This window comes from Aquila chrysaetos, chromosome 22 (genome assembly GCF_900496995.4).
Source record: "Aquila chrysaetos chrysaetos chromosome 22, bAquChr1.4, whole genome shotgun sequence".
Taxonomy (NCBI): domain Eukaryota; kingdom Metazoa; phylum Chordata; class Aves; order Accipitriformes; family Accipitridae; genus Aquila; species Aquila chrysaetos.
This window is the reverse complement of record NC_044025.1, coordinates 21,782,880-21,810,394: the sequence shown is the minus strand read 5'-3', so window position 1 is coordinate 21,810,394 and position 27,515 is coordinate 21,782,880. Positions and strand designations below refer to the sequence as shown.

The 27,515-nt window shown below is 38.1% G+C and overlaps 1 protein-coding gene across 5 annotated transcripts; it reads right to left on the bottom strand.

Annotated features, from left to right (window-relative positions):
* Positions 1-1,067: 1,067 nt before the first annotated feature.
* On the bottom strand, positions 1,068-27,326 carry RBM27 (RNA binding motif protein 27). 5 transcript variants are annotated; one of them, XM_029998486.2, is made up of 21 exons: positions 27,152-27,326; positions 24,260-24,378; positions 23,289-23,413; positions 20,811-20,902; positions 20,036-20,229; positions 18,932-19,189; positions 18,133-18,366; positions 16,753-16,887; positions 14,516-14,665; positions 12,493-12,640; positions 12,047-12,200; positions 10,594-10,857; positions 10,345-10,473; positions 9,332-9,454; positions 8,726-8,800; positions 8,451-8,615; positions 7,932-8,036; positions 7,634-7,825; positions 5,534-5,620; positions 4,958-5,068; positions 1,068-4,346 (listed from the first exon to the last, which is right to left on the bottom strand). In XM_029998486.2, exons 1-21 carry the CDS (start codon positions 27,208-27,210, stop codon positions 4,260-4,262), a joined length of 3,006 nt encoding a protein of 1,001 aa, XP_029854346.1. In that variant the 5' UTR covers positions 27,211-27,326; the 3' UTR covers positions 1,068-4,259. The 5 variants fall into 5 exon arrangements, with proteins under 5 accessions (XP_029854346.1, XP_029854345.1, XP_029854348.1 ...); XM_029998485.2 differs by having other exon boundaries at positions 20,811-20,917; positions 27,152-27,325; XM_029998488.2 differs by lacking the exon at positions 14,516-14,665 and having other exon boundaries at positions 20,811-20,917; positions 27,152-27,325.
* Between the last annotated feature and the right edge of the window lie 189 nt (positions 27,327-27,515).

Genomic DNA, 27,515 nt, shown 5'->3' with positions numbered 1-27,515 from the left:
GAAAAATGCTAGCCCCCTTTCAAGTTCTTTTTATTCCCTTTTGCCATTAAAATTAATTTTGATCATGTAGGAAGAAACTACTATTTTGAACTGAATGCCAAACATTTCCTACTCACTGTCAAGACTCCATCTCCTTAAAGGACTTTATCGCATCTTGCAGAATGAGGATTATTTGGTGGTTATTGACAGGAAAGCGGACTGTGGAAAGACTGTAAAGTTCAATTAGTGGCAATGAGAAAATGTCCAAAAGCCACAGGTTTATCATGAGAAGTCTCTTCATCAACACAGAAGAAAAGCCAGTTCATGTTTTAAAACATTGACATTGCAGGACCACAAAGGGATGAGGGAGATGGTGATACAAATACAGTTATTAAATATACTAGCAAGTGCCTTCCTCTCTTCCCCCTATTCCTCAAAAGAGTGCAGTGAAGAAAGGGAAAAGGAAAAATTCCCATCCTTGTAAAGTTTCTAGTCTGTTTTCAAAAAAATCTTGTCGCAGCACACCAACAATACAGGTAAGAAAAGAGAATGCAGGAGAAAAGGCTTTTAAACTTGGATCACAAACATTTACATTCATGAAAGCAACACAGGAAAGAGAAGGAAGTAATGGAAACTAGTGAAAGAAGCAAAGACAAAGAATAAAATTAATAATAGAATAAATTAGTTTTCAGACCAAATTGCAAAGGGGTTAGAATTTGCACGTATATAATTTCATGTTTTGTACACACTATTTTCAGTAACCCAGCAATACTGCAAATCTGTAAAAGAGACCATGGAACCCATCGCAGTCTATAAAACATTTTTCATTTTCTGTTAAACTTTGAACCTTCCCCAAAATGTAAAACAGCCTTTACTGGAATCCCTCCCACCCCCATTGTATCCTCCCCCCATCAATTTATATGTCTTAATTAGTACTATTTCAGCACACTGATACACTTGAAGATTTTTCTCCTAGCTATTAACTATTCAGTAGGACAAACTTGCACACACACTCCATACAAACGAATAACACCTTCACACATATACGTCCCCCCAAAAAAGTGATAACGCTCTTTTTGTGATAGTTGTAATTTTTTTTGAATGGTTCTGCTGTCTGATTTATTTAAGTTAGAATTTTCTTTCTTTTCTAAATCTTGAACCATTCCATCGTATATCTTTATTGCAAAAAAGTCAACATGCATCTTAGAAATTCAGATTGTAATCAATAAAACAAACATTACATATATGAATTTAAATGTATAAACAGTTAGAAATTCAACAATATCTCCTATTATACTATTACACAAGTTCACAATTTGTAAAAACTATAGTACAAGTTTACTATACACCAAGAGGAACTTCATTCCTTTTCACATGATTTTGTTAAAAAAAGTGTTGTTTTCACAATAAGCAGGCAATTGTTTTCAGATTTATCTTTTCAACTCTTGAGTTTGTTTTGTTCTTTTTGCTTAGGTTAATTCAACAATGAAAGGGAGATAATTCTTCCTAACAGTTACTTTCTTATCACATACTCTTTCAATGTTTATACCCTAAGTTCAGACTGGTAACATCTAATTACACATTGCCTGTAAATACACTGGCTGGTGTACACAAGTTACATTGTTGATTATAAATTTTGTCTAAGGTACTCTCTGAAAGTTCATGTGAATTTCACAATAAAGCGTTGCCATAGAAACAAAATAAGCTGTACTGTCATGTTACCTATTACAACAAACAAACAACCAAAACGCCCCCCCCCCCCCAACCAGTTTAATATAGCCTAGTATACCCTAAAATACGGGGAGATCCATCAGCTTTGGCAGAATGAAGGTCACTTTCAAAGAGCTTTCCTCCTCCTTAAACACCAGCAGTCAGATACCGCTATACTGCACATCACTTAAATTCCCAATAATATAATCGCATGCTTTCAATACACAAGCTAAGTTCAGAGGCACAACTCACTTTTGTGCCTCAGCGTTTAGAAATCATGTTTGGGATGTCACTTGAGGATTTATGTAAGTCCGCCAATGTGCACCGTAAAGGGCGGGGGGGGGGGGGGGAGGAAGAAATCATATAAAGCTCTCAAAAAAATCATTAAATAAAGCTACCACACTCGCTTCCCTCCTATCTTGCCCAACTTGAACAGCCAGCGTGTCTGGGCAAGGGCAAGTGTCCCTGAACAGTGTGCCAGTCAGGTGTCACTTTAGAGCTAAAACCATATGAAAAGGAATCCCATTCTATGTGTGTCAAAGGCTACTGCAATTTTTCTTACAGCTTCATTCATTCACTGTAATTTTCATTTTCCAAATACAAAAATACAACAATTCTTATTGAAATCTATACGCTGGTAGTTTTAGTACACAAAAAAGCAAAATATTTACAAAATTATACAGTTTAAGAAAAAACTCTGTACAAAAAAATATATAAATCCTTTTGTTCCCTCTATCATTTTTTAAACTGTCAGGACTCAAATACGTTTGCTGCAATGGATTTTTCAAAATATACATTGACTGAGCCACAGACATTAAAAAAAAATTCGAGATGATGGGAGAAAAGCAAGACATTCTTCTAAGTATGTAGGATTGGTTTCCTCTCATTTCTTCATGTCTGTAAATTAGCCTCAGTATTAGCAGGAAAGTCCTAATTATATAAAGAGGTAAGGTTTCAATGTGAAGAGACAGAATACTGAAAGACATATTCCCTTCAACTGACAAGGAAATAGAAATTACACTGTTTTGACTTTTGATACACCACCAAGGCAAAAGGGTAACAAAGTTAGGGGAACTGTTAACACAAAGGTGTGCTCAACTACATGTCACTAGCCAAGTTCAGAGCCATTATAATTTAAAGGTTTTGATGTGTATTGTTCTTCAGTCAGGTACTTGCTGGGAAATATACTGGCAAACTAATTATTCAAAGAGGAGAGCATTTTTGCACTGACATTCTGTTTATTTTGTATAGAAACGCACATAAAATGTACTGAAAAGTGTACGGTACAAATGGACAGAGTCAAGGAAAATGCTTACTAGATAATACGTTCATGAACCGCAAGAGCCACGTAACAGTTAAGATACATGGCTCAAGTATCTGAACTTGTTATCCTCATTTCTATCATAATACACACCATTTCTGGGGTAGGTGTGTGTGTGTTTTTAAAATGGTACAACAATAAGGCAACTGAGAATGTAATGGTGTTCATCTTAAATGTGTCTGAACAAAACTATACTTGGAGATGTATTAATAACCTTCCAAAACCAGCTCTGCACACTCCTCTGAAGACTTAAAGACTGGCATTAAACCAGTGCTTTAAGCAGGATACTGACATTCTGTTGGCTAAAAAGCATTTTGCTCTGAACACTTCATGGATTTAGTTTGAACATAAACAAACGGTAACAGGGAGAGGAGGAAGAGTTTCTACTGGCTGGTAGACGGTTGCCAGTTCAGTTGTTTTTCTTTTTGAGGAAGTTTGAAACTCATTACATTCATGCTCACGAATACTGAAATGCAATAAACAAACAGTCAAACTTGAATCTTATACTGAAACTACAGAAGAAAATCAACAGTGAGTGAAAATTCACTCAAATATGTGTCATTGCTGATGTTTTCTGTGAAGCAGAATTTGAAGAAACAGAGTGAACTGGAGAATATTATAATTATACCCTGTTAAATTGCTTCTTCCATCTCCTCTCACAAAAAGCAGTAGAACGTAGAAACCACGTGGCTTTCAAACATATTGAAATAAATGATTTATGAATCTAGCCACAAACAATTCCTATAATAAGTGATTCCATATGAAATAAAATACTACCCTTTTTCAATTAGCAAATGAGGCAATTTTTTCTTTCATAACATTTAATGAAAGTCTTTCCCCTAACCCCATAATATTGCTAAATAAAACCTGTAATATCTTTTCAATTATAAACTAACAAATCAATCACATTATAAAAAACCCAAAACAAGGTAAAACAGGTGACACAAAAAGAGGACAAGAAAATACTAATTCCCCCCCCCGCCCTTCTCTCTTTTTATCCTTCTTAAATAGAAAAAAAATCACCACTCTGGTGAGCTTGATAATTATGTAAAAAGTTACTGGGCCTTTGGCTAGCTTAGTATCACAGCTCTATATCCGAAATGTTTATATAACAAACTTTGCTCACTTTAAATCTTGTGGTTTGAAAAGAAAGTAAAGCTTTTTTTGGCTCATCAACTTCCTTAAATAAATGTTTAAAAGATGTAGCTTGAACTATATTCCTAAAATTATACATTTCCAACATCAAGTTTCATCTTCTCCAAGAACGGGATTCATCCTCATCTTCGTCGTCATCATCATCATCTTCGTGCAAAAATAAATCTGAGGTTTCAGTCTCCTAGATGAAGAAAAAAAAATGTACTTTTAAACAAAGAAGTTCCATGCTGTATCCTAGGAAACACGTCATGCAGCATCAGTTGCACTTTGTATCAGGTTCTTGTTTACTGTATGTCTCACCAGAATGCATACAATTACATTCAACAAGTTTTACTGAAAGAACAGTAGAAAGCCAAACTTCAAAGGAAGCAGGAATAAACAACCACCCACCCTCTCTGAAACAACAGTTTTCTGTTAAATGCCTAGACAGAAAAACCATTAAAATGTTTCCTAATGTGTTCCTAATTACAGGAAAGAATATAAGTAACTTATCCTACAGTGCAGCATTAATACTGTGAAGTAAAGAGATCAGCATCCTGCAGATAGAGAATATGAGGTTTGTTTTCATAGTTTAAAAATCAACATCCCATCCAGAAAGTGTATTTTTTTTTTCCTTTTCCCTTTTTTTAAAATGTGGAAAACATACCTGACTTTTCAAAACCAGTTAAGTTTCTGGTTTGCAAAAACATCTTTTATGAAATTTCTTCAGTAAACAGAAAACTGTACCCTAAAAGAGCTCTTAGCTATTAGATTCCTACAAGAGTGATTAGGTTTATTAACATATTTTCATACCTCTTCCTTAGACTCCTCTTCCTCGATTTCTGTGGACACAGAAGGTACCTTAGGTTTGTACCATGATATCTGTAGCCTTCTGTCTTTGAACCGGGATCCTTGGTTAGCAGCCTAGATTGTATTTTAAATGAACATATTTTCAAAAAGAGGATCAAGTGAAGAATTTTTAAGATTGCCAACAATGAGCTAGACCCAGTGAACATCATGCGGATGCACATTTGAAGAGCTCAAACATATAAGCCACAATCATCCACTTCAGTCCTCCAAGAGCAACTTCACTCAAACCTGAATCTGCTAAATAGTGCTCATCTACCACCAATCTGAAAAGATTAACAGAGCTCTGAACTGATCGTGACATGGAATGTTTATCAGCAAAAGACTTATGTTACTATTAAGGTAAACAGGAGGTATTTCCCCCTTTAGTGACACTATATGTAGTAGCAACAAATACCCACACTAGCTAACTCAAACTAGTGGGATCAAAGTCTGCTAAATTTTAAAACAAAAGCAGACACAAGAAGTTAAAAATTCTCATTTTAGAACCGTGAACAAAAATATATCCATTATTCTACTTACATTCTCAGCTTCTGAGCGAGATTTAAAAGTTAGAACAACACTTAAGGGGGAATCCTCTTCTTGAAGGTCTTCAATATCTCCAAATTTCTATGAGAGAAAAATCGATTAGGAACAGTAGTAATATTCTCCTCAAAAAACATGATCATCATGTGCTACAGTTGCAGTGTACTGAAGTGCCACTGAAACCTTACTTTTTGGACAGAAAAGTGAGAGCCAGAGAAATCTCAGCTGCACCGTCCAGCAATATTGCAGCATTTGTACCCATATTTTTGGGCAAAAGCTCAGATTTATTGTTATTCTAATAAGTGGAGCTTAATTTTGCAGGAGAAAAGGAAATAAGTATATTAATCTATAGCTCAGAAGTTAATTCTTTGAATTCACCATTTCCCTTATTCTCTTCTGCCCTTCGTTGTTGTACTTCTTTAGACCTGTTAAGCAAGTCCTTTAGAGCTCATTAGTTTGCAAAAGAGATTTCAGTAATAGGAGTCAAACTCTGCTATAGAGCTCCTGAATACATTCTACAAGTACACTGGGAGGAGGAAAAAAATATGATCTAGTATGGCTTATTAACAAGAAGTTTGCATTTTTAGAGTTTATATACTGCATAATGGTGAAAATTGGTACGCAAAACTATCCGCAATGATAGTTAAATAGTAAAAAAAACCCCAAAACAAACAAAAAAAGGATTTATGCGTGGAGTACAAGCAGCACAAAAGAATTAGTCAACTTGAGATTTAATATGAATAGCAGAAGAAAAATAGTTTAAAAGCCAGTAAGATAATAGCATGAGTAACAGCCCTAGTTGTTTGTAAAAACTTTTACTGGTTTTAGGAGCTAAAGGTGACTAAAACTTTCAAAAACGTGAAGTCTCTCAGAAAGAGAATTAAAGCAAAGATCTTTTTTAAAAAAAGGCACTCTGGTCCCCTCTCAGGACTTTTCCCAGGGTTCATGGCATTGTTATCATACCCTAAAGCAGGCTGTTTTTTTTGATCAAATCACACATTTTTCACTGAATTTACCTAATCAAAGCAGTCGTAGTGACCTCTAACCTTTTGATAAGGAAGGAGGCGAAAGCAGAGAGTAACAGGTGAGCAAAGAGCAAAGCTTACCCCACTGTATGAAGAACTGTAAACTTCTCTGTTCCCACTCAAACCAGAAACAAACAAGCTTTCAGATTACCAGTTCTCTTGAGAACTCTACTGCTTTTCTGTATCCAGCTCTAAAGGGTAGGATTCTACAAAATTAGTTTTCCATATCAATCACTTGCTCTGCAAAGAGCATCCAGAAACACCAGACTGATTCAATCAAACTTAGATTTCATGCTGGGTCTATTTATGAAGTATTACATGATCTCTCTGAGAAGTTTACTAGCTTTGCACATGAAAACATTTCATTCTGGAAAGGGTAACTGTGGGTAATGTAAAATCAGTTTCTCCTTTATTATGTTAACTTAGTTATGATACTAACACATCTGTTAAGTTAGCTTGCAAACTAGCACGCTACTTGCTCTACCATGAGTTCATAAACAAATTTAATGTCTTTGAAACCGATGTCCTGTTTAGCAAAACAGTGCTTTGCTTCTTGAGCTAGAGAGAAACAAGATAAATGGTATGAATCGCTAATCTGACAAATAATTTGTAAACAGAGAGAGGCTGATAGATATTTTTCAGCTTTCTAACGTCGTTTTAAACTAATGCAGAATTAATAAGAGTAAGCTATTTAGCTTTGCTCATTAAAAGAATGCATTGGGCACCTATTGTAAAGCAGCTATAAGAGACATTACATTTATACCCTTGATAACTCTTGAAACTGTTTGCTTATCCATAGCCTGTTCCAAGAATTCATAGAATTCATAGAATCATAGAATCAATTCAGGACGAAGTCTTTGATTTATTTGCACTAATAGAAACAAAAAGACTTGCATCTTCAAGAATTTGGAAAAGAAACAGTTATTTACAAAGTTCTTAGCATGCCTCTCTTTGCAAGTAAGCACACATCCAGGGTTATCGGTGACCTACTTAATCTCAGAGTTATAGCTTGGCTACAATTCTCTTCAGGTTTTTTTTTTTTTTTTTTTTTTTAATGTGACCTCATACTTACAGAGAAGTGCTGTAACAATTCATCTTTTTCCTCTTCAATGAAGCCTCCAACTGTTAGTGCTTTGGGACGATGATCCACCACCATGTGATTCAACATCCCCCTTCCTCTCCCACCACGACCCCGTCCTCGTCCTCTTCCTTGGGCTGGCACTGTCTTTCCTCGACCAACTGGCAAAATGCCTAAACGGGCAGCCTGTTTAAAGAAGGCAAATAATGTACAGAGCCATCCTCAGTTTGAAAGGATTTAAAACATTTATGTATCATAAATACATTAAAAGCACCAATCCAGAAAAACTCACCTCTACTTGTAATTGATTTAGCTTTTTTCGCAATTCAGTTGTGTCTTCTCCAGAAGAGAGTCTCTTATGGAAGTCCAGCTCTGCATCTAAAAGTTCCTTTTGTGCCTTAGAGAAAAAGGTGCATAAAATGGAAGGGAAAAGCAGAACTGTAATGTGTGCTTTTAATGTTCTATTCCACTTCTTCAGCAATACACTTATGTAAATGATATAGACAGATCAGTACACAATATCCATACTTTCCTTTAAATTCAGTTTAATTGCCTCCATCTCCCTCTCCCAACCCGTTTTTTAAAGGACCCAGAATTCTCTGCTTCAGAATTGGAACAAGCTTGAATGAGCTACACGCAAAACTAGGTCATCCAAGTTCCTTAAAACCATAGCTTGCTTGTCCATGGTTATCACTCTAAAATTTAAAATGCTGCTTAGAAGTGTTTTGATCTGATGTTGCTGCATTTTTAGGACATAATATCAGAAATAGTTACAAAAGACAGACAGGCAAGTGTCTTGCGCAATAAATACCTCTGTCTTGGACTTTAATTTTGATGGTGTAGAGGTTGTAGATGAAGTTTTTAATTCATCCTTTAACTGAGATATTTTTCCTGCTAGTTCTTTCAAGGTCTTCATTATTTCTGCTCTCTCTTCTGGTTTCATGGCCTTATTTTTCTCCAGCTTGGATATCAACATCTGTGTATTAATAAAAGAGCAGGAATATAAAATTCCAGGAAAAACAACACTGAACAGACAGGTATCTACAAAATCAAGAATGTATTTACTAAAAGACATTCCAGACTTACCTTCTGGCATTCTATTTGTTTTTCTAACATCTCCTGCTTCTTTTTCCTCATGTCTTGTTGGAGTTTCATTGCCTCCTGTATGAGAAGAAAATTCTTTCTATCAGTAAAAAGCTGTATAGCATTATACGTACTCATATATACCATATTTTCTTCTTCAAACTATAGAAGTGAAGGCCATAATGAAAACTACTGGTCTACAAAACGTACAAGTATGAAGTGTATCCAATCTGAAGAAAAACAATAAAAAGTTGCTAACTTTCTGCTGTGAAGTACTCTACGAAATTTTTGCCCTCTTAAGAAACATATCCTACATTGTCATTTAAGTGTCTCATACCTGCAGAGATTAAAATCAGAGAAATGTCTCAAGAAAACCCAGAAAACCCCCACACAACCAAGTGTGTCAAGTAAGACACCCCAAAAGGAATACTCCCTTACCCATGATTAACCTCAGTGTGCATTTGCAAGACAGTCCTATAACGATGACAAAAACTACACTAATGTAGAAAGCTATACAGCAATATTTGAGGTTTAAGTTGCCTATCAAACCTTTCTTTATAAAGTACTTTGATCACTATACTCTCAGTCAGCCAATGAATAGTAAAGTACCTGTTTTTTTTTAAGGGCTTCTTGCACATCATGAGGTTTAGACCCTGCACCAGGCTTCACAGATGTCTTTAAGTTTGAAGAACTGTAAACCATTTTTGAGTGGCTTGTAGAAGTAGGAAATGTCTGAAATAGTAAAAACGCACAAACAAAAATATGTAATAGCTTAAAATGAATGTGATATACCATCAATGAATTTTAGAGGACTCTATTCTGTGAAATATGAACACAAACTTCTAGATTTGTGCAATGAGACAAAAAGACCAAGGCAATTAAAACACACACATAAAAGCATGATTGCTTGTAAGTCAACTTGCTTGGAAGCTTAAATGCTTGTTAAAAGGATTTCTGCAAAAGACACTTTCTTTCCTCCTTCATCCAAAACTCCCTCTGTATCCTGATGTCCACTAGAAAGACCACTGAAGCTGATCTTCTGCATCTGCGTTATATTCAGCTTTGCAGTTATAGTCTAACACCACACTTTCTGACCAAATAAGGCAGCAAAAGTCACCTGCATACTTTCTTTCTTAAAAGGACTTGTCTGTGGCCACGAACACATGCTGCACTATGATACTGGTGTGAATTAAAACTGTATCAGCTTGAACTCTACGCAGAAGTATTCCATAAGTTTCTAGCACTACTGTGGAATCACAGCATAAGCTCAAAAATCACTGGGAATGCAATTAGATTCGCCAACAAGAAGATGACATCACATACAGGCTGTCAAATTTATTCACTATGAAGCACTGCCAAAAATACTTTCTGCTACATAAAATACTGATACTTTGTTTCTGAAGTCATTGTCCCCATTTTGTATAAACAGCTAATGAAACTAGGAAGAAGTGACTGACTATGGTTGCACAGAACATTAGTGAAAAGAAACAGAACCAACTGGGAACAATTCGCAAGTTCTAATTGCTAGTTCCTTCTTAGCTAACAGGCCAAGCAACAAAGTAAAGAAACTGAAAGTACTGAAAGTAACTGAAAGTAGAGATGGTCAGCCTTCATCAGCATACCTGAGAATCCTCTACCACAGACCCAGACTGGCTTAAATCAGGCTGGTTTCCACCTGCTGCTCCAAGGCGACGCTTCACTGGGACTTTATTAAGGACATAGGCACCAGATGCCAGTGGTTTATTCATCACCTGTGTATCAATAAATATTAAAAAATGAAGGATTATATACTCTGCTTTCTTGAAGTAGCAGTCATTTAGGAATGCTGATAACCTTCATCACTTAATCACTAGTTTACGATAGCACAATACCTTTGACAGATTGCTATGCATCGTTACAGCTGGAGTTGTGGTCAGGGCTTGCTGCTGAAGGTGAAGTTGGTGATGAAGAGACTGTGTGGGTGTCTGCGGCTGTTGTTGCTGCAGCAATGGGGGCTGCTGTTCACTTTCTCTGTGCCACAGTACCCTTATAAACCGATTGTTCAGAACTGCCTCGGTGCTGGAAATTGCCTTCCTAGCCTCTTCATTAGTTAAGTACTGAATTAGAGCAGCTTCAGGATCATTCTGGAAAGCAACCTAAATCAAAAGTTCATTAGAATGCATTATTTCACAAGGAAGAAGACATCTCAACCAGTAGCAAACCAATCCAGAAATAATCTGCAATAATGAGTGGGATATCCAATAATACTAACAGCTCAAAACACAGATAAAACATTCTATGTAATTAAAGCCAAGTACCTTTTGGCAAATATTACACGTACTTGCAGCAGAGCCTATATACAGTAAAATAAAATAAAATAAAAATTACTCCTCCACCAAATAGCATCACATACTCAGAGGACTGTGAACTGCCGCTGCGGTATGACTGAAGAGACCCTAGTGCTGACTTGAAAGCTCTTTATTCTAACCTACTGAAAGAAGCTTGCTGTCCAAGGATGTACAATGCAGAGGTTCACCACAGTCTCAAAGAAGCATTATCTAACAGTCTTCAATAACACTATTTTTCTCTAAAAATTAATCACAGGAATAAAAACGTAACTCGGACTTTCCAGTATAATGATTGAGATAACATGTTTTAAATGCATTATTTCATTATTGAGGTGCAGAAAGCACCACAGTATCTTTTGGGCTAAGACATAAAATTCTCAACTCAAGAAATACATAGGCTTTCCAGGTATCTGTCTTTTATTTAGACCTCTAACCGAGGACTTAAGAGGCAACTGTTTTGTCTAGAAAAATAGATGGAAATTAAATGCTATTTTAACCATGTAACTACCTGTGTTTTGCTTATATAGTGCTTTCCCCCTTCTTACAGTGCAAGGAAAACCACTGAACTGGAGCCAGTTCTAGGATGCAAAGCGGTAATAAACTGATGCATATAAAGACCCTCCTGTAGCATCTTTGTCAAAATCCTGACTATGAAGTACTGTAGGACTATCATACAAGACAGAAATTGTTAGAGGATCTCTTTCAAAAATTATACACAAGTTGCTTAAAAACCTGAGTTGGTTTAGATACTGTTAAACCTGCAAGCCTTTCAAATTTGGTAAGACCTTATGAAGGCAGAAACCAACATACTTTTACAGAATTAAGGTATTAATACAGAGTAGACCAAGAAAAACTTTCTTTGAATTTGATTACCTACTCTCCCAGTTAGCCTCCATTAAGATTTCTCAAGGAATGTGGTTCATCTGCAATATTGAAGGCGGCTTCAGGGAAAATAAAATACCCATATACAGGCATAAAACTGAACTTTGTTTTTTACCTGAATGTTTACAATAGTTCCAAATTTGCTGAAATGTTCATTGAGCTGTGTAATATTGTTCAATTCTGGTGGAATTTTTCGAACTTCTAATTTCGTATTAGTATATTGATTCTTTTTCAAAAATCCTGGCTTATTCTGGTTGTTATTTGCTTGCCTAGAGAAAATGAGAACAAGACAGTGATTTAGATAGGCATACATATACTTAAGTAAGGCAGCAAATGTTAACACATATTTAACTTTTATTTTTCTCATAAAAAGTATACACTCTAGATATTAAACAAAAAAGAGCTCCTCCCACCACCAAATATTTAGTCTCTATATTATGTGGACACAGATTTTTCTGACCCAACCAGCTCAAATTACAGGGACTAGTGAATAGTGATGTTCACAGCATTAATAGCAATAAAGTGCATTCCAATTAGTCAACTGCAGTTGTTAACTCTTACTTTCCCAGCCATGGTTTCTTTAACGGTGGACATTCCATGCTACTTGGAGATCTTTTCCTGCTGTCTGGTTCAAGGACAACTCTGGTTACGTTGCTGCTATTATTTGTAATGGGAATGGGAGGTTCAGTCTGGATGATAATATTGGCAGCTGGAGGAAAGGAAAAAGACCTGTGTTACTCACCATACATCAACAGAGACATTGGAAAAGCTTTCACTTAGAACAGCAAAACAGGATTGAGTTTAAGAACATAAAAATTAGGAAGACTTTATCAAGTTGGTCAGTTATGTTTATGAAGTTATTTCAGAGATCACTTGCTAGCCTAATGAAACAATTTGAGGAAAGCATTTAGTCCAGCCAGCAGGGATGAGATTTTGACCTTTAAGATTAGTATTAGCTTGAAGAAACAAAGCTAAAACTCCATCTTTCAGGTACTGAAAATTCAGATTCTGCAGGAAAAGAAGGGGTGGCGGGGGAGAGGAAAAGAGACAAGGTTATGTTCCCGGGTTTCAGGTTAGAGTTCTGCTAAGTGGCATGGGCTGAATAAACAACCAGCTTTCCCTGTATTAACCCTTGACAGTGAAAAAGCGACCAAGAACCCATTCCTCCCACTGCTATCCCCTTGTCATCCCTCCATCCAGTTTTCAGCAACAAGCTGTTAATTAAGCACAACTATGGCATGAAATTATACTCTCAGAGATATTAAAGTTTGAAGCAACTTCTACAAACACAAAGCTAAAGCACTAGATCACAGTTTGCCAGGTATTTATTTACAACCTTTTTAAGATAATGCTATTGCTGTTAGTCTCCTGTGTATGCCAAATATTCAACTCCTAAAAAGAAGTCTGAGTTACAAGCCAATTTTCTATGGCTTTTACATATGCCAGAGCTCTGCTGATTACACTGGTGAGAACAAAGACTGGGCATTTTGGGGCATAGTTTTAATCTTACTTTGGAGGAAGATTTTTAGAGTAAGCCTTTCACACAGGTGACAAAGACAGTAAAACAAGTGGTCTGAAGCACCACCACCGAACACTCACCCATGCCTTACAATTGGAATGGGTTCTTAGGGAGAATCTGAGGGCCAGCAATAAAGCCCCAACCCTGCCTTTATGATGTTCATTAAGATGAAAACAGCAACAGCAATTTCTGCAATAATATTTAACCATATTCTTTATAGGATGAGTCACTGGAAGGAAATATTGAAAAAAAAAAAAAAAAAATCTTTCTTATCTACCGAATAAGAAACACTGAAGTGTAGCTATAAACACTGAAATTTAACATCTTTTCTTTTAAGGATTGGGGTGGGGAAAGTAGGAGGAAAAAAGAAAGTTACACTAACAGAACAAAAATTTATTTCAAGAGCCTTGACTTGTTCTCTCCCCTAAAAGATATTTTGTATGTGTCACCACTAAGAGACTACATCCACATCCATCCAGTTAAGGATTCAGAATTACTTAAATGCAGACTGGCCTTTCCATGGGCTAGGAGAATTAGAATGCTACCTGCAATGTTCATTTTAGAGAGAACATCTGGCTGACAGAGTCAGACCATCAAGTACAAAACAAGTACAAAAACATGCCCTCTTTACTACCTTCACAACAGCTGAGGCAAGTATTACAGACCATCACCTCTGTGCCCAAGGTCCTAAACATACCCTTGGCAAATCAAAAGCAGTCTTCAGACTGTACTGCTTAAAACCATCTTTCTGCACCATTTCTCTTTCTAGAAGCACCCAGCACCAAAAAAGTGCCTTTACAGGCTAAAGAGGAATAAAAACCCAACCAACGAACCAAAAAAACCCTTGTAACATTCCCAAGCAAGTGGTTATTTTTAATCAAAAAGGCTGCTTTGACTTCAATATGATCATATTAGCATTTTAAAAAAGGTAGAGATGTCTGAAAATTGCTCTGGAATACTAGAACAGTGAGAAAAACTATTGCTTTCAGCCCAAAAAAAGGGGAAAATAAGTGTTGACGGTCTTGGACAAAAATAGCAACAGCAATGACTAGAAACCCTTCCTACCTCTTGGATTTGTATCCATCTCCCCAGATGTTAGGCCAATTAGATTTGGACGCTGCGTTTGTGCTCTTGTAAAGAACTGTCGATACTGAGATCTACCAGCACTGGTAATACTAGGAGCTTCAGGGTTATAGCCATCTGGCTCATATGTATCTATAAAAAAAGGAGAGAAATGAAAGAATTTTTCAAATGAGTTTAAGACTCAAGTTTAATTTTCCTTTAAGGAAACGCATGGATGTCCAAGGATCAGAAGTTGTTTTGGATGAAGAAAAGAGAGAAAAAGAGGTCGTACAGCCAATGCGTGTAGCCATTTAAAACCCTCAACTGAACTTTATGCCCAAGTCTATTTGGGCATATTCTCTTTTGGTTTTTAATCTGATTGCTACTGTTTATCAAAAGCGCATAGGTCACAATAGTTGAGTACTGCTGATGAGCTGCCTGAAAAAGGAATGAGGTGTCTGTATGACAACCTTCACAACATCTGACAGTGTTTCAAGGGGAGCAACAAAAGATTTAGTTTGAGCATTTACTCTGTAGGGCCTAACATGCAAAATGATTTTCAGTCTTTGCTGCCCAGGAGTTTAGTTTACTTCAGAAAAGGATTTTTGGGGAAGAACATACTTAAACGATTCCAATCAAAGAAAGCTGAGAAATCAGGTAATTTGACCAATACTTACCTATTAAATTATCTTAATTTAGTAAGAGTGAGATCAGCTGCCTAGCTCCAGTAAGGTACTAATGATTATTTTAATTAAAAGGGGTAACCATGAGAACACAAGATGACAGAACTGACTCATACTGTTCCTCCAGCCCAAGGTCCAAATCAAGGATGATGCATTTTTCCAACGATGAAAAGGAAAAGCTATACAAGAGCTAGAATGAATAAAGAAACACAGTACATCCTGCAACAGAAATGAAGGCCTATACAAGGGGACTTGACAGACTTGAAGCACTCTAAATTTCAGCTCCTGATTCCACAGCAACAATAAAGACTCTACAATTTAAAACAGATGCCCCAGAATTTCAATACTGATGTTTTACAGTTTAGTTTCAGAGTCTGCCAAGAACTTTCTTTAACCTTGCACGAGCTGACCAAAAGTTCCTCCTCCATGATTTGACACACAATTGATTGCGAGAGGGCAACCAGCAGTTGTTACCGTAACAGTCCAAGAATAGGACATGAGAATTTCCACAGATGTTTCTGGAGAACAGAATTATGTAGTGCAATGGAAGTCAGTGATGCCCTGTGAGCTAAGACAGACAGAATCACCCACTCAAAGAAGTTCTGAAGCTGAAAGAATCAGATGGTAACATCTGAATGCCTGACAGCATTTGGAGATAACAGAACGGATTATCTAAGAAGATATTTATGTGACTGAAGTTCTAAAAAGCATGGAAGTCACAAAGGAAATTACATGGAATGTGAACTAGAGCCCTCCTTTGAATAGAATTCAGAATATTTATGAAAAAAAACCCAAACCCCTGACGGGAATATTATGAAACATTGAGATTTAATTATCTTATTTTGCTCATCTAAAACATGAAAATGCCATTACCTCCTTCATTATCAAAGAAATATAAGCTTTGTTGGATTTAAATTGAGCAATCTGGACTCTCCAGGTGTTTTGCTATTTCCCCTCATAAAAACCCACTGTTTAAAAATTTGAGCTCTGTTAAGGAAGATGGACATGTCCATTGAAAGCCATCCATATTTTTTTTTTTAAGTTAGAAAGCTAGAACTAAGTCGATTTTGGAAAAAAAGATAGAAAGAAAGTACTAATGTATATGAAGACTGTAGAGACTACTGTGATACACAGCTTAAAAAAAAAAAAAAAAAAAAAAAAAATCTCTCATCTGTAGTAGCCAAAACCAGATAGGAATAAAGACCAAATTAAACAGTAATTACAGGTTTGCAGATCCATCTTTTGCCTACTAATGTTCTACCAAACAGCTTGAAGATGAAGGGATCCCTTTCTCATGCAACAATCTTATTGCTTGGAGCATATGAAACCCAGACGAAGCTCCCCACAAATGATCTTTCCTCAGACAGTGACAGAACACTACTGCTATTTCACACAATAACAGCAGATGATGGACTGACCACAGGGAAAGCCATCAGACTTCTTTTTAGATTTGTATGTCCCGGAGGAAGACAGAGATAATAATTTCTAATCACACATCAACAGAGGAATTTTAAAATTTATATCTCAAGCAGATTTTAAAAAAAGGTATTTGCTTACGTTCTGATACTGTATACAGTAGGTTCTGGGGTAAAGGAGGAGGTAGTCTTGCTCCTACGGGTGCAAGACTGGGCACTGCACTTGTCCCAGGCTGGTCACGATTATTTATCAAACTTGACTGTGTTAAAGGTGGTCCTACAATGACACCATAGAATAGATCACTAAGACTTAAAACTCCACAGATAAAATGTGCAAACAATTCAATGCAATTTGTTTATGCCTTGCTTTGAGCAAGGTCAAGATTGTAAATATTTACAATTCCACCGCAGTAAAAGTAAATTGAGAAGCCCTGTTCAGGTAAGTTACTCTGATTCCAACACCTTCCCTGTCTCCTAGGAAGGACAAAGCTTTAAGGAAAAAAAAAAAAAAAAAAAAAAAGAAAAAAGAAAAAAAGCGTCTTTTCTTCCCCAGAGGTTTATTATTGTTAGAGCTTGCATTAACTAAAGCAGCTCCTCCCTCAGCTCTACCACGGAGGATCAAGGCATGCTCAGAGCAAGAGATTGTATCAGCAACGCTTAGATTACAGTTCTAAACCAAGAACTACAGGGCAAAAGGCATTCACAGACAAGGAATTTATCTAGCTGTTTTTGCTTTGTTTGCACCACATACGATACATACATTCCTACTTACTATATGCCCAAAAAAGGACAATGAGTTACACTACACAACCTATCAAGACACGACTACAATCAGACAGCACCGTCAGTTCACTCAATAGCAAGCTAATTCCACCCAGTAAAAGGCTCATGCAAAATTCAGGGTTAATCCTATATAAAATTATTTCTCATCCCATAGCTGCTGCTATTTGATACAACTATCACAGCATGTATTGTGTTACTGGAATAGAGAGTACTGAAACAGAGTAACCACATATCTAATATTTTATTTCTTCATGGAATTTACATTATAAAGTGCAGCGAGATAACAGAAAAGGCTAAACATCTCAGAGATCACTGTTGAGCTAAAATAGATCTTAGATGTATCAATTACGTATTGCTTTTTAGTAGCAGATAATATAGCACAAACATAGAAATTTGTTAGAACTTTTAGGAGATTAAATCTCAACATTTTTGCATTAGGGAAAAAAAAAAAAAGCTAGTAATCCAATTGTCAGTGATCAATCCAAACACCAGGGTTATGAGATAATCTGAAAGATATCCCCCCTCCACTTCCCCACTCAATTTATCTAATTCAATTTGGAGTGCAAGGAACATCACATTTTACAAGCTGATTTTTCAGAATTATTTTGGCAATACTTTGAATAGCACATGGCTAGCAAGGAAACTTGAACTCATTACTTCGAATACATATAGATCTTCCAGACAGGAGCCATCATTTTAACTTGATGACAAAGCAGCAGACAACAATGTTTTGACTTACTTGGTACAGGAAGCACAACAGGAGGTGGTGCCTGTGGATGAGCCTGTGGAACTGGCAACCTCATATTACGAGCTGGACCTGGCAAAGGGGGCAGAAGCATACCAGGAGGAGGAGGAAGTCCCGGAGGTGGTGGAGGAAAAGGAATCATACTTGGCAAGGAAACTTCATCTACTACTAAAGGATCATTTCCATGATCAAACTGGCAAAGATCACCAAGTACACAAAATCCTCGCTCTGTAAAACAGGACATTTAATAATCTTTTTAGGAAAAAAAAAAAAAAAGGTTGTCAGCAATTTGTAGCATCTCAGTTTTTGCTGGAATTTCTTACTAAAGAGAACATGCAATCGCTGATCCAACATTACATTATCAGATGAGGTTTCAAAATAATTCAAATCAGAATAATCTTTCAAAAGCATACAAACATAACATGCATCCATCATAAAAGCTGGGGGGAAAAAAAAAAAAAAGTCAGAAGTACCACCTGCTTTATAGTAAACACAGTTACCACAATCTTTATCAGAACTGCCAGTGGTCAAAATATTTGCCAAGCATATACAGAATTGTGAACATACTCCATATGTTCCTATCCAGCAACTGTCAGATTATAAGCAAACTGCTTCCAGCAAGACTAGTTATTTCCCCAGTAAAATATAGGTCATATATGCGTCTTCTGCATACAAGGTATACTCCACATGCTACTGCATTTTGACTTGCTGCCTACGTTTAGTGAATACCTAAAAAAAAGGTCACAGAATAATTGAAACAAGGTATGAAACTGAAAACTAAGAAATGGTTTACCATCATAATCTCGACATCTTCTTTTAGGAGGAGGGTTTCTGCCAAATGAACTGGGATTGCTATGATTGTTATAGTAATTTGACCAGCTCTCTGTTGTGTTTTCAAGATGGTGCGCAGGTGCAATTACAGTAACAGCACTGGGAATAGACTGTGCAGAGGAATACTGTTCAGTAGATTTACTGGGAGACACAGAAACCGGATTATACGAGCCTTCAACATCATTTCTTTCACTCTTGAATTTTGATCTCTCTCGGTGCTCTGTTTAAAAAAGAAAAGTTAGGTAAAGTCTTCATGCTTTGCTCTGTATATCAGAGCCCTGAGAAAAAGATAATACACAACAGTATAAACATTTCCTTAAATATTCAGTATTCTGCACATTAAACTGTTCTTGAAGGTGCTTGGTCTTACCAATGGACTAAGAACTAAACAGAACGCAGACAGGGTTTTGACTTCAGAAATCTAAATGTTTTCTTTGCAAAATAAACATTCCTTCCTCTACTCCTTATTCCATTCTGGATTACAGCTTTCTTTTTTAAAGTAGAAAGAGGTGGGGGAAAAGCCTGAAACAACAAACCTAACCCCCACCCTTAACTAATGTGGTCTCAATATGCGTTGAAATCTGTGCCTCTTATTTTTCGAGCAGACCTGAATTAGCCCTAGGAGAACAACAGGTCATGTGGTAACCACCTTCAATTACAAAGAACGCTTCTCTAAAAATACACAGTAACAAAGTGAAAAAGAGGTAATGCTATTTTGCAAAAAGATACACCTTTGGGGAAAAAAAAAACAACCCCAAACAACCAGCCAAAAAAAAAAAAAATCAACAGCTTTGTCAACACACACAGCACAAAAATATCAGCTACTGATATCCACTGGTATACACTAGTGGATAAATTAAGAGGTTAGCAAAGAAGAAAACAATCCCCTTAATTGTTCTACTCTGAAGAACATCATCTTAATTAATAACTTCAGGAACACAAAGCTCTCAAATTTTGCTCCAACTACTCAAGGACATCTACAGTCTGCTGGACCATACAGTGTGTAGGAGTCACCACACATCACTGACATTAGAAGTTCTCCTAAAGCAGCACCTTGGGTACTCACCAACACTTCTGTTTGTATCACGGTCTTTGCTTCTACCCCTACTGCGGCTACGACTTCGACTTAACCCTCTGCTTTTACTACGACTTTTACTCCTGCCACGTCGCCAGCCAGATTTCTCTCTGTACAAGTCACTCCTGTCGTAGTATCTGTCATAGTCCCTCCATTTGCCATCATCTCTCTTTTTCTCTCTCGTTCTAGAAAAGACATATGTACACCATGTTTATGAAAAGAGAAACCAAACTGAAAAAACAACCTTGCAACAAGTTGAGATACTATTCATCCTTCCCATCCAATTTGGACAGCGAAACATTTGAGTCAGAATTTCCCAAATTACATAGAAAAGTATAGAATCTCAAAGTTGAGTCACTAATTCATAGAAACCAGCAAGGGGAGGACTAAGAACTGGAAAGGTGAAAAAGTTAAACCACCAAAACAGAACAAATTTTAAAAGTGATGTTGACACTGTGTGAACAACCCTCCCAGCCCCTAAAGACCCCTCCAACAATGCTTTTCATTTATATAACAAGGGAAAGAACAGAATCAATGACATTCCTAGGTATTAACATTTGAAAAATACTGTCATTTTTTCAGAAGAGACCAACTTCTAGTGAAGGGTTCTCATGCATGTGATCAGCATACAGGTAACACAATGCAGACAAAGTAGGGAGGAAATCACTATTTTTACGAAGAATCACTGCCTAGGAGGTAAAAATCCACAGTTAAATATTGCCAGCAAATACAGAAGAATATATAAATATCTTGGTTCAAAACTAACCTTTGCTCACTGGAATCTGCACGGCTTCTCTGCGGACTGGAATACTTCTTTTTCCTGCCATCCCGCTCTTCTTCAACTGACTCTTGAAAATTCTGTTTAAGACACAACTACCAATCAAGGATGAGTATCACTTCCAAGATTTAGTTCAAGTTACAGTTAGCATCCCATATAAAAACAGTATTTAAGTATTACTTGCACAGAATGCTTAAGCACTACAAGTAATTAAGTGCTAGAGGTTGTTGGGCTTTTTGTTTCAAATCTCTCAGGCTTTTCTGCAGAGGAGATGCCCCAAAATAAAACTACTTTGATATTTTACTTTTAAACAGGATTCATGAAAGACAAGTTCTCTATACACTCTCTATCTCATTAGTTAGAGTAAGCAATTCTACAAATGAGGTATTTTCTGAAGCTCGTAACTGGAACACAACTAAGGAGAGTTACTTCTCCAAGTAGATACGTCAGTAGTTTACACTTTGAAATAAATGCTTTAAAGCAAAAAACTGTTCACATAGTTGAACTAGTCACATTTCTTGCTGGCCTCAACAAAAGCAGTTTTAGAAGTTTGTCAGCTATACCACTACTGCAAATCACTTTGAACCCATTTTGTACTTTTGCAGCCTTTGCTGCCATTTTACACTGCTTAGAAGTTACTGTAAATTCTGGTGGGAAAAAGTTTACATGCAATTATCTTTAAAAGATTTTTTCCAATTAAAACAAAACAAAAAGAAAGGTTTCCTACATCCTTGTTTAGGATTATATGGGGAGAATTGGTAGAAATATTCAAGGCTTAGCTTGGCAGGGCTCTGGATAGCCTAACCTAAGGCCCTGCTTTCAACACAAGTTGTATCACATGATATCTGGGGTCCCTTCCAACCTAGACTTAGCTATGATTCTACTCTTGTTTTGTGTCCTCCATTTGCAGGAATCACCTAATACACTGAGCTATATGACAAATCATCAAGGCCGGACTGATGTTGAAATAACTAATTAATGTCCTGATCCTGTAAAGTTGTCCCATAAAGCCGTCCTAGATATTTCCTTCTGTCTTAGCCCTGCCCTCCCCCCTACCCCCAACCCTCCCTCTTTCCCCCCACCAAAGCACTGGTTAAGTCAACTGAAGGTAGTTCTAAAACACTTCTTATAAATTATGACACTACTGTGAGAACTGATCAGAAAACTATTAAAGTCTTGTATAATTGCAAATTATGAACTTCCATCACCAAAGCTACTTCCATAAATTGCCATAATTCTGGGTCTCATCCTCAGATAAAAAAAGGACATCAGAAAAGAGAAAAAAAAACAACAAAAGAGCAAGTTTAATTTAAATCAACTGATGAATCACATTCTGTCCAATAAGGACCTGCATTTCACAATATAATATAATACAGCTTTGTTCTGGTTGACAGATTTTGATCTGCACTTATTTGTCACCTTCATGACCATCAGCCAGTTTTAACTCTAAAGACAGAATAAATAACTCCAGGAAGGTCCTTCATTCATGTTATTTTAGGGTCACAGACAGAAGCACAAACCTGAATACCCATTTAGAGTACTTGTTGGCAAAAATGCTACCCATGGTCCATTTATAAAGAGAGTAACAGTTTTTGCTCTTAACACTGCATGACATAAGCATCCTTGGAGTGAGGTGAAAGGACTAGAACTTCATATATACTCTCTGACTTTTTTGCATCTTTCCTATAGTAACTTAAACACATATTCAGCCCAAAGTATCTTTGCAAACTGTGATCAGAGTAGACGAAAATAAAGAACATTTACTTCTATAGCAATTTTTTCCCCAGCTCTCTCTCAAAGCTGGTACGTTAGGATGCTACAAACATAGAGAAGAGGTCTCTTCCCTTGGAAAACCACCAACTTAGAAGAAAAAAACATCTATCTTAGACAAGTGATAGAAGAGGATTATACAAAGAGATTTAGACAACTATGGAAATACTACTTCACTTTTCTCAAAAACTTAACTGTTTTCAATTTTGTCAATAAAACTTAAAAACAAGATAAAAGAAAGAACTGTTGGCAAATGAATGCTGCTACCTCACTTTTAAAAGTAATTATCCCTCAATATAGACGCCACCATATTTCACTGATTTTAAGTATTACAGAAAACACTTAAAATAATTTCTATTCCTCAAAAAATACCAAAATTGGAAAAGGAAATGTTTTGGAATGTTTCTGCTTCTTTCCCCTCTATTAAACCCTTTCAAATCATTATCAGTTCATGTTGCTAGGGACGTCTGAGTAGGATTTCTGAATGCTCTTAATCTAGATCAAAGGTAGACTCCACAAAGGGATTTGAAAATGTTCTTGTCTGAGTGGTCATCTTCTATTTTTCTTCAGATGCACAGAGACTGTAAAGATCATTAGTCACAATGAAGTGGATTTTTCTTTCCCATTTTGCCTCACAAATGTACGGGAGGGCTAATTCCAAAGTTAGAGGTATGAAGACAGGAAAAATAATGTTACCTCCTCCTTGACTTCTTCTTTTTCCTGACCTGCAGGCTTCGCTTCTACTTTCGTGGGTTCAAGAGAAGGAAGATAACTTTTTGTGTACAGGCTTTCAAAAAGTTTATCTACAAACCCTGAAGTTTCTGAGGATACAGAACACAAGAAAATATTGTTACATATTGATGTAAGGGCACCGTTAGATTTACCAGAGAAGTCCCTAAAAAAAGTCATCCAGGTGGACTGCTCACAGCAGCATCATCATCTTAGATTAATGAACATTGGTTCCATTCAAAGAGCTGGAATTACATTTGTGCAACTTGAGGTTGTTTATTTAGACAAAGAAATTCATCAGGTATGTCAAAGACAGAAACAGACTTTTCCTTCAATCACATTTACAACTTTGAAAGGTTCTAAGGGGCAAGCGTGATCGAAATTTATGATCAAGGAATAAGTCCACAGTTATTCCATTAGCGACAGTTAGCAGCCTTTTTACGGCAATTTTTATGAGAGTAAATCATTCACATAAGATTAATCATCAGTTTAACATCAGATCACAAAAAAATGCACAATAACTTCCCCAGTGAGCGTCAGAAATTCAAGTGTTTAAAACCTTGAATTTGAACCAAATTGCTATGAGAAGCTCACCAGAAGCCTGAAAGATTAGTATGGACCAGGTTGTCAAAAGTTATCAAACATCTGTCAGAGAAACTTCCGGCAGCATGACTGAAACTTTAAAATGAAATTGCTAGCTTTTGTTTCAGAGGATTTCCTCGCACCCACCACTAGCAAGACCAAGCTATGGAACTTCATCTTAAGATTTTTTTTTTTTTTTTTTAATCACAGGATCTTTATTCTTTCACACTGTAAGAAATATTCAATTCATAGATAACAAGAAGTATTTTGAAGGCAACAATGGTGCATCATCCTTCCTCCTCTCCCCCAGTGAAATGAAAACCACTGAACAGATAAAGTAGTGGAAAGCACAGTACCTTTTTGCAGAAAGACATCCAGCTGATCAGCACAGAAAGCTTTCAGCTCTTTCTCTGGTTTGTCTTTCTTGACTAATGCCACAACATAGTTGGCTAAGGCTGAGGGGTCTGCGTCACATCTATTGAGAGAAAGAACCATTCTTGATTCTGCTGAAGTATGCCAAAACCCCGTGTTGGACAATCACTGTTACAGAAGAGCCACCAAAGAAAACCTGGCAACACGTCGGATGATTTTCTGACATCTAGCACCAATAGAGCTGCGCTGGGATGACTGAGCCAGCGAAGTTTGTGGGTTTTTTTTCCCCAGTTACAGCACAGCATTTTAGTTGCCTTGTGACCACCCCTCCACCTTACCACACCTGACAATGTTCCCGCTCTTTTGCTCCTTCCTGAGCTTTGCTTAGGAAAGCACACCTTTCATCTTTTTTACAGAAAGATCCAATTCTAGGGCAACTGAGCAGATGCCATTGTTTCTTAACTTTCTCTAAGCACAGCAACCACCACCAAGTATGACTCCATGAGAACAGCAGAGCAAGTAGCAGGAAAGTCACTGCACAATTACTGTGAAGTATTAAAGTGGTTGTATAGTGTTAAAACATTATTACCACAAAGAGTAGTTCAGAAAGATGTATCGCAAAAGCACATTTTAAATATGCACACAGATACGTTCTGTACAGCTTAAGTTAATGTGCCTAACATACTGGGGTCTTCCCTCCCCAAGGATTATTTCCATGCCTACAAATCTTATAATAATCCTTTAACACTGATAAAATGTCTAAAAGGATGCAATTATTAATACAGATTCACTATCTACACTACCTGAGCCCTTACCTAGCTTCACAAAGGCCAAAGACAGCTAACTTTGTGCAGCAATACCCTGCCACTAATCTTGAAATTGGACATTGCTTTAGATTCCATTATTCAGCTACTAGAAAAACACTCGAAGTACGAACTAGATTAACAGTGTTAAATGATTAAGCAATAGCTCCTCATTTTGCCTCTCTCAAAAGATGCAGATGCAAGCTATCAGATGGTAGGTAGGAACCTAGAACAGTTTGACGATTTAACGTTTTTGTTTGTTTGTTTGTTTTTTTTTTTTTTTTTTTTTTTTTAATGAGATCAACATTTAGAGAGGGGATTGTGTATTTTCTAAGAAGGTTAGCTATGGAAATAGAAGGGAATAGTATAAAGTATATATAGACCTCAAAATAATCTCAAGTTAAAAAAAGATATCCAGAAAACAAACAAACAAAATGCAAAAAGCCATGCAGATGACAACTGGTTAGAGAAAATAAAAATCCTCAATGAGCAGCCAATCATGCAGCTCTACTCCAAACTAGTTTGCTTGCAGTTTCCAACATCCGATGAAAGCCATGTTAAATGTAGCAATTAACAACAAAGAAACCACAAATTTACAGATTTTACAATTCTTACACATGCACCCTCACAAAAGGGAATAAACTGTATGTAATGTATTTGGTGCTAGTGCCCACATGCAACTGACTATAAACGTTCAATTTAAAATAAAGGAGATGATCTATCGCTTTATAACCATTCCCATTCCTTTCTCCATATATTAAGTTTCTCTTAGGCATTGCATTACATTACATTACGTGCTACAGGAGCATGCGTAAGGTCCGTATGCTTCTCCAGGTTAACCATTTTGTATTTTCACTCCTGAATTCTCGGCTGTCAGGACCCACTAGCAAATTCCATGATTCTCTGCCATGAACCCTTGTCTCCAACTCACATCGCTACGGTGCAGCTCAGATACCAAAGGCATGTTGGACAGCAAGACAGAAGGTCGATTGGAATTGGCAGCGAAGGCGTAGGAGCAAGAGTTATGCTCCAGTCTAGACAGACTTTCAGAAGGATTTGACCAAGTATCAGGGAGACCCATTGTCTTAAAAAAGAAAAGAGGAAAGTCACAAAGCATTTTCAAAGGCCTGCTACTCAATGGCTACAGGTGAGTAGCTCTAAGGCCTATTTCAAATACAAAAATAGAAAAGTATCTGTAGAGCTATCAGTTAACTACACATTGTAAATGTACGTCCTGCAACTTCAAACGGGTCTTAGTTTTACTCTGTGGAAACCACCAGGCTAGCTAGTTACTGACAAGTTAGCTTCCTTGAGAAGGCCCTTGTTAGTGGCGGAACTCTGTGAGCACTTCACTATACCCTCGTCACAAGTGTTCAGTCAGTCAGCGCGCAAGGTACTTTTCAGAAGCGCAGCAGTTTTCATTACCAACGCAAAACCCCTCGAAAGAATCCTCTCCCACCACTCACAAGACCAGAGCTGACCAACCCTCCCAGGCCCCCCCGCCAAGACTTCACCCAAGTCCCCATGCATCTCCAGCAGACACCCTTGACTGCGGACTCCGCCGTTCCAGTGACTGACTCTCGTTAATCGTCTCGCCGTCTTCTTTTGAGGGCCGTGCTACAACCCGACCTTAGGTGGTTGGAGATTCGGTCGGGCACAACCCGGCTCGGCGGGCAGAGGGGCTCGGCCAGGGCTCTACACGGAGGCCCAGGCCGACACGCAGATTTTCGGGACAAAAGGCCGCGCTCGGCGCACCGGCCCTCGCTAAATCCCAACCCTCGGCCGAAGTCCTTTAAACCGGGCCCGTCCTCGGAAGCGCTGGCCACCGGGCGGCCGCAGGCCGGGCCCCTCTCACCCACCTCCCGGGCCTCAGGGCTGCCCCGGGCTCGGGGCGCCGCAGCAGCGGGGCTCGGGAGGGTAGGGGCGGGCAGGGCCCGGCCCCGTTCCGCGGGGGCCCGTGGAAAGCGCCTCCCGCCCCCCCGACCCCGGCGGGGAGCGGTCCTGCCCCTGCCCCGCCACCACACCGCCGGCCGGGACGGCCCCGGCCCCGGCCCGGCCCCCGCCCGCACTCACATCGGCTCCAGCAACTTGGCCAGCCAAGACTTGAGAGCGTCCACGTTCTCTATGATCATGGTGGCCCCGCTGCTCCGCCCGGCCCGGCTCTGCTCTACACCGCCGCCGCCATCGCCGCCGCCCGGCCCGCTCCCCGCAGCGGTCGCTCGCCCCGGCCCCTTTCCCCCGCCGAGGCCTAGTACAGGAACTAGCCGCCAGCCCGCAACGCAACCTGCTGGGAAGAGCCGGGGGCGGGACCGGGCCGCCGCTCACCAATCAGACGGCGGCGCTCGTACGCTACGAGCCAATAGCAGCCCCGAAGAGCCCGTCCCGAAGGTCAGCGGAGAGCCAGCAGGCTAGGTCGAGCGAGCGCACGAAGCCCGCT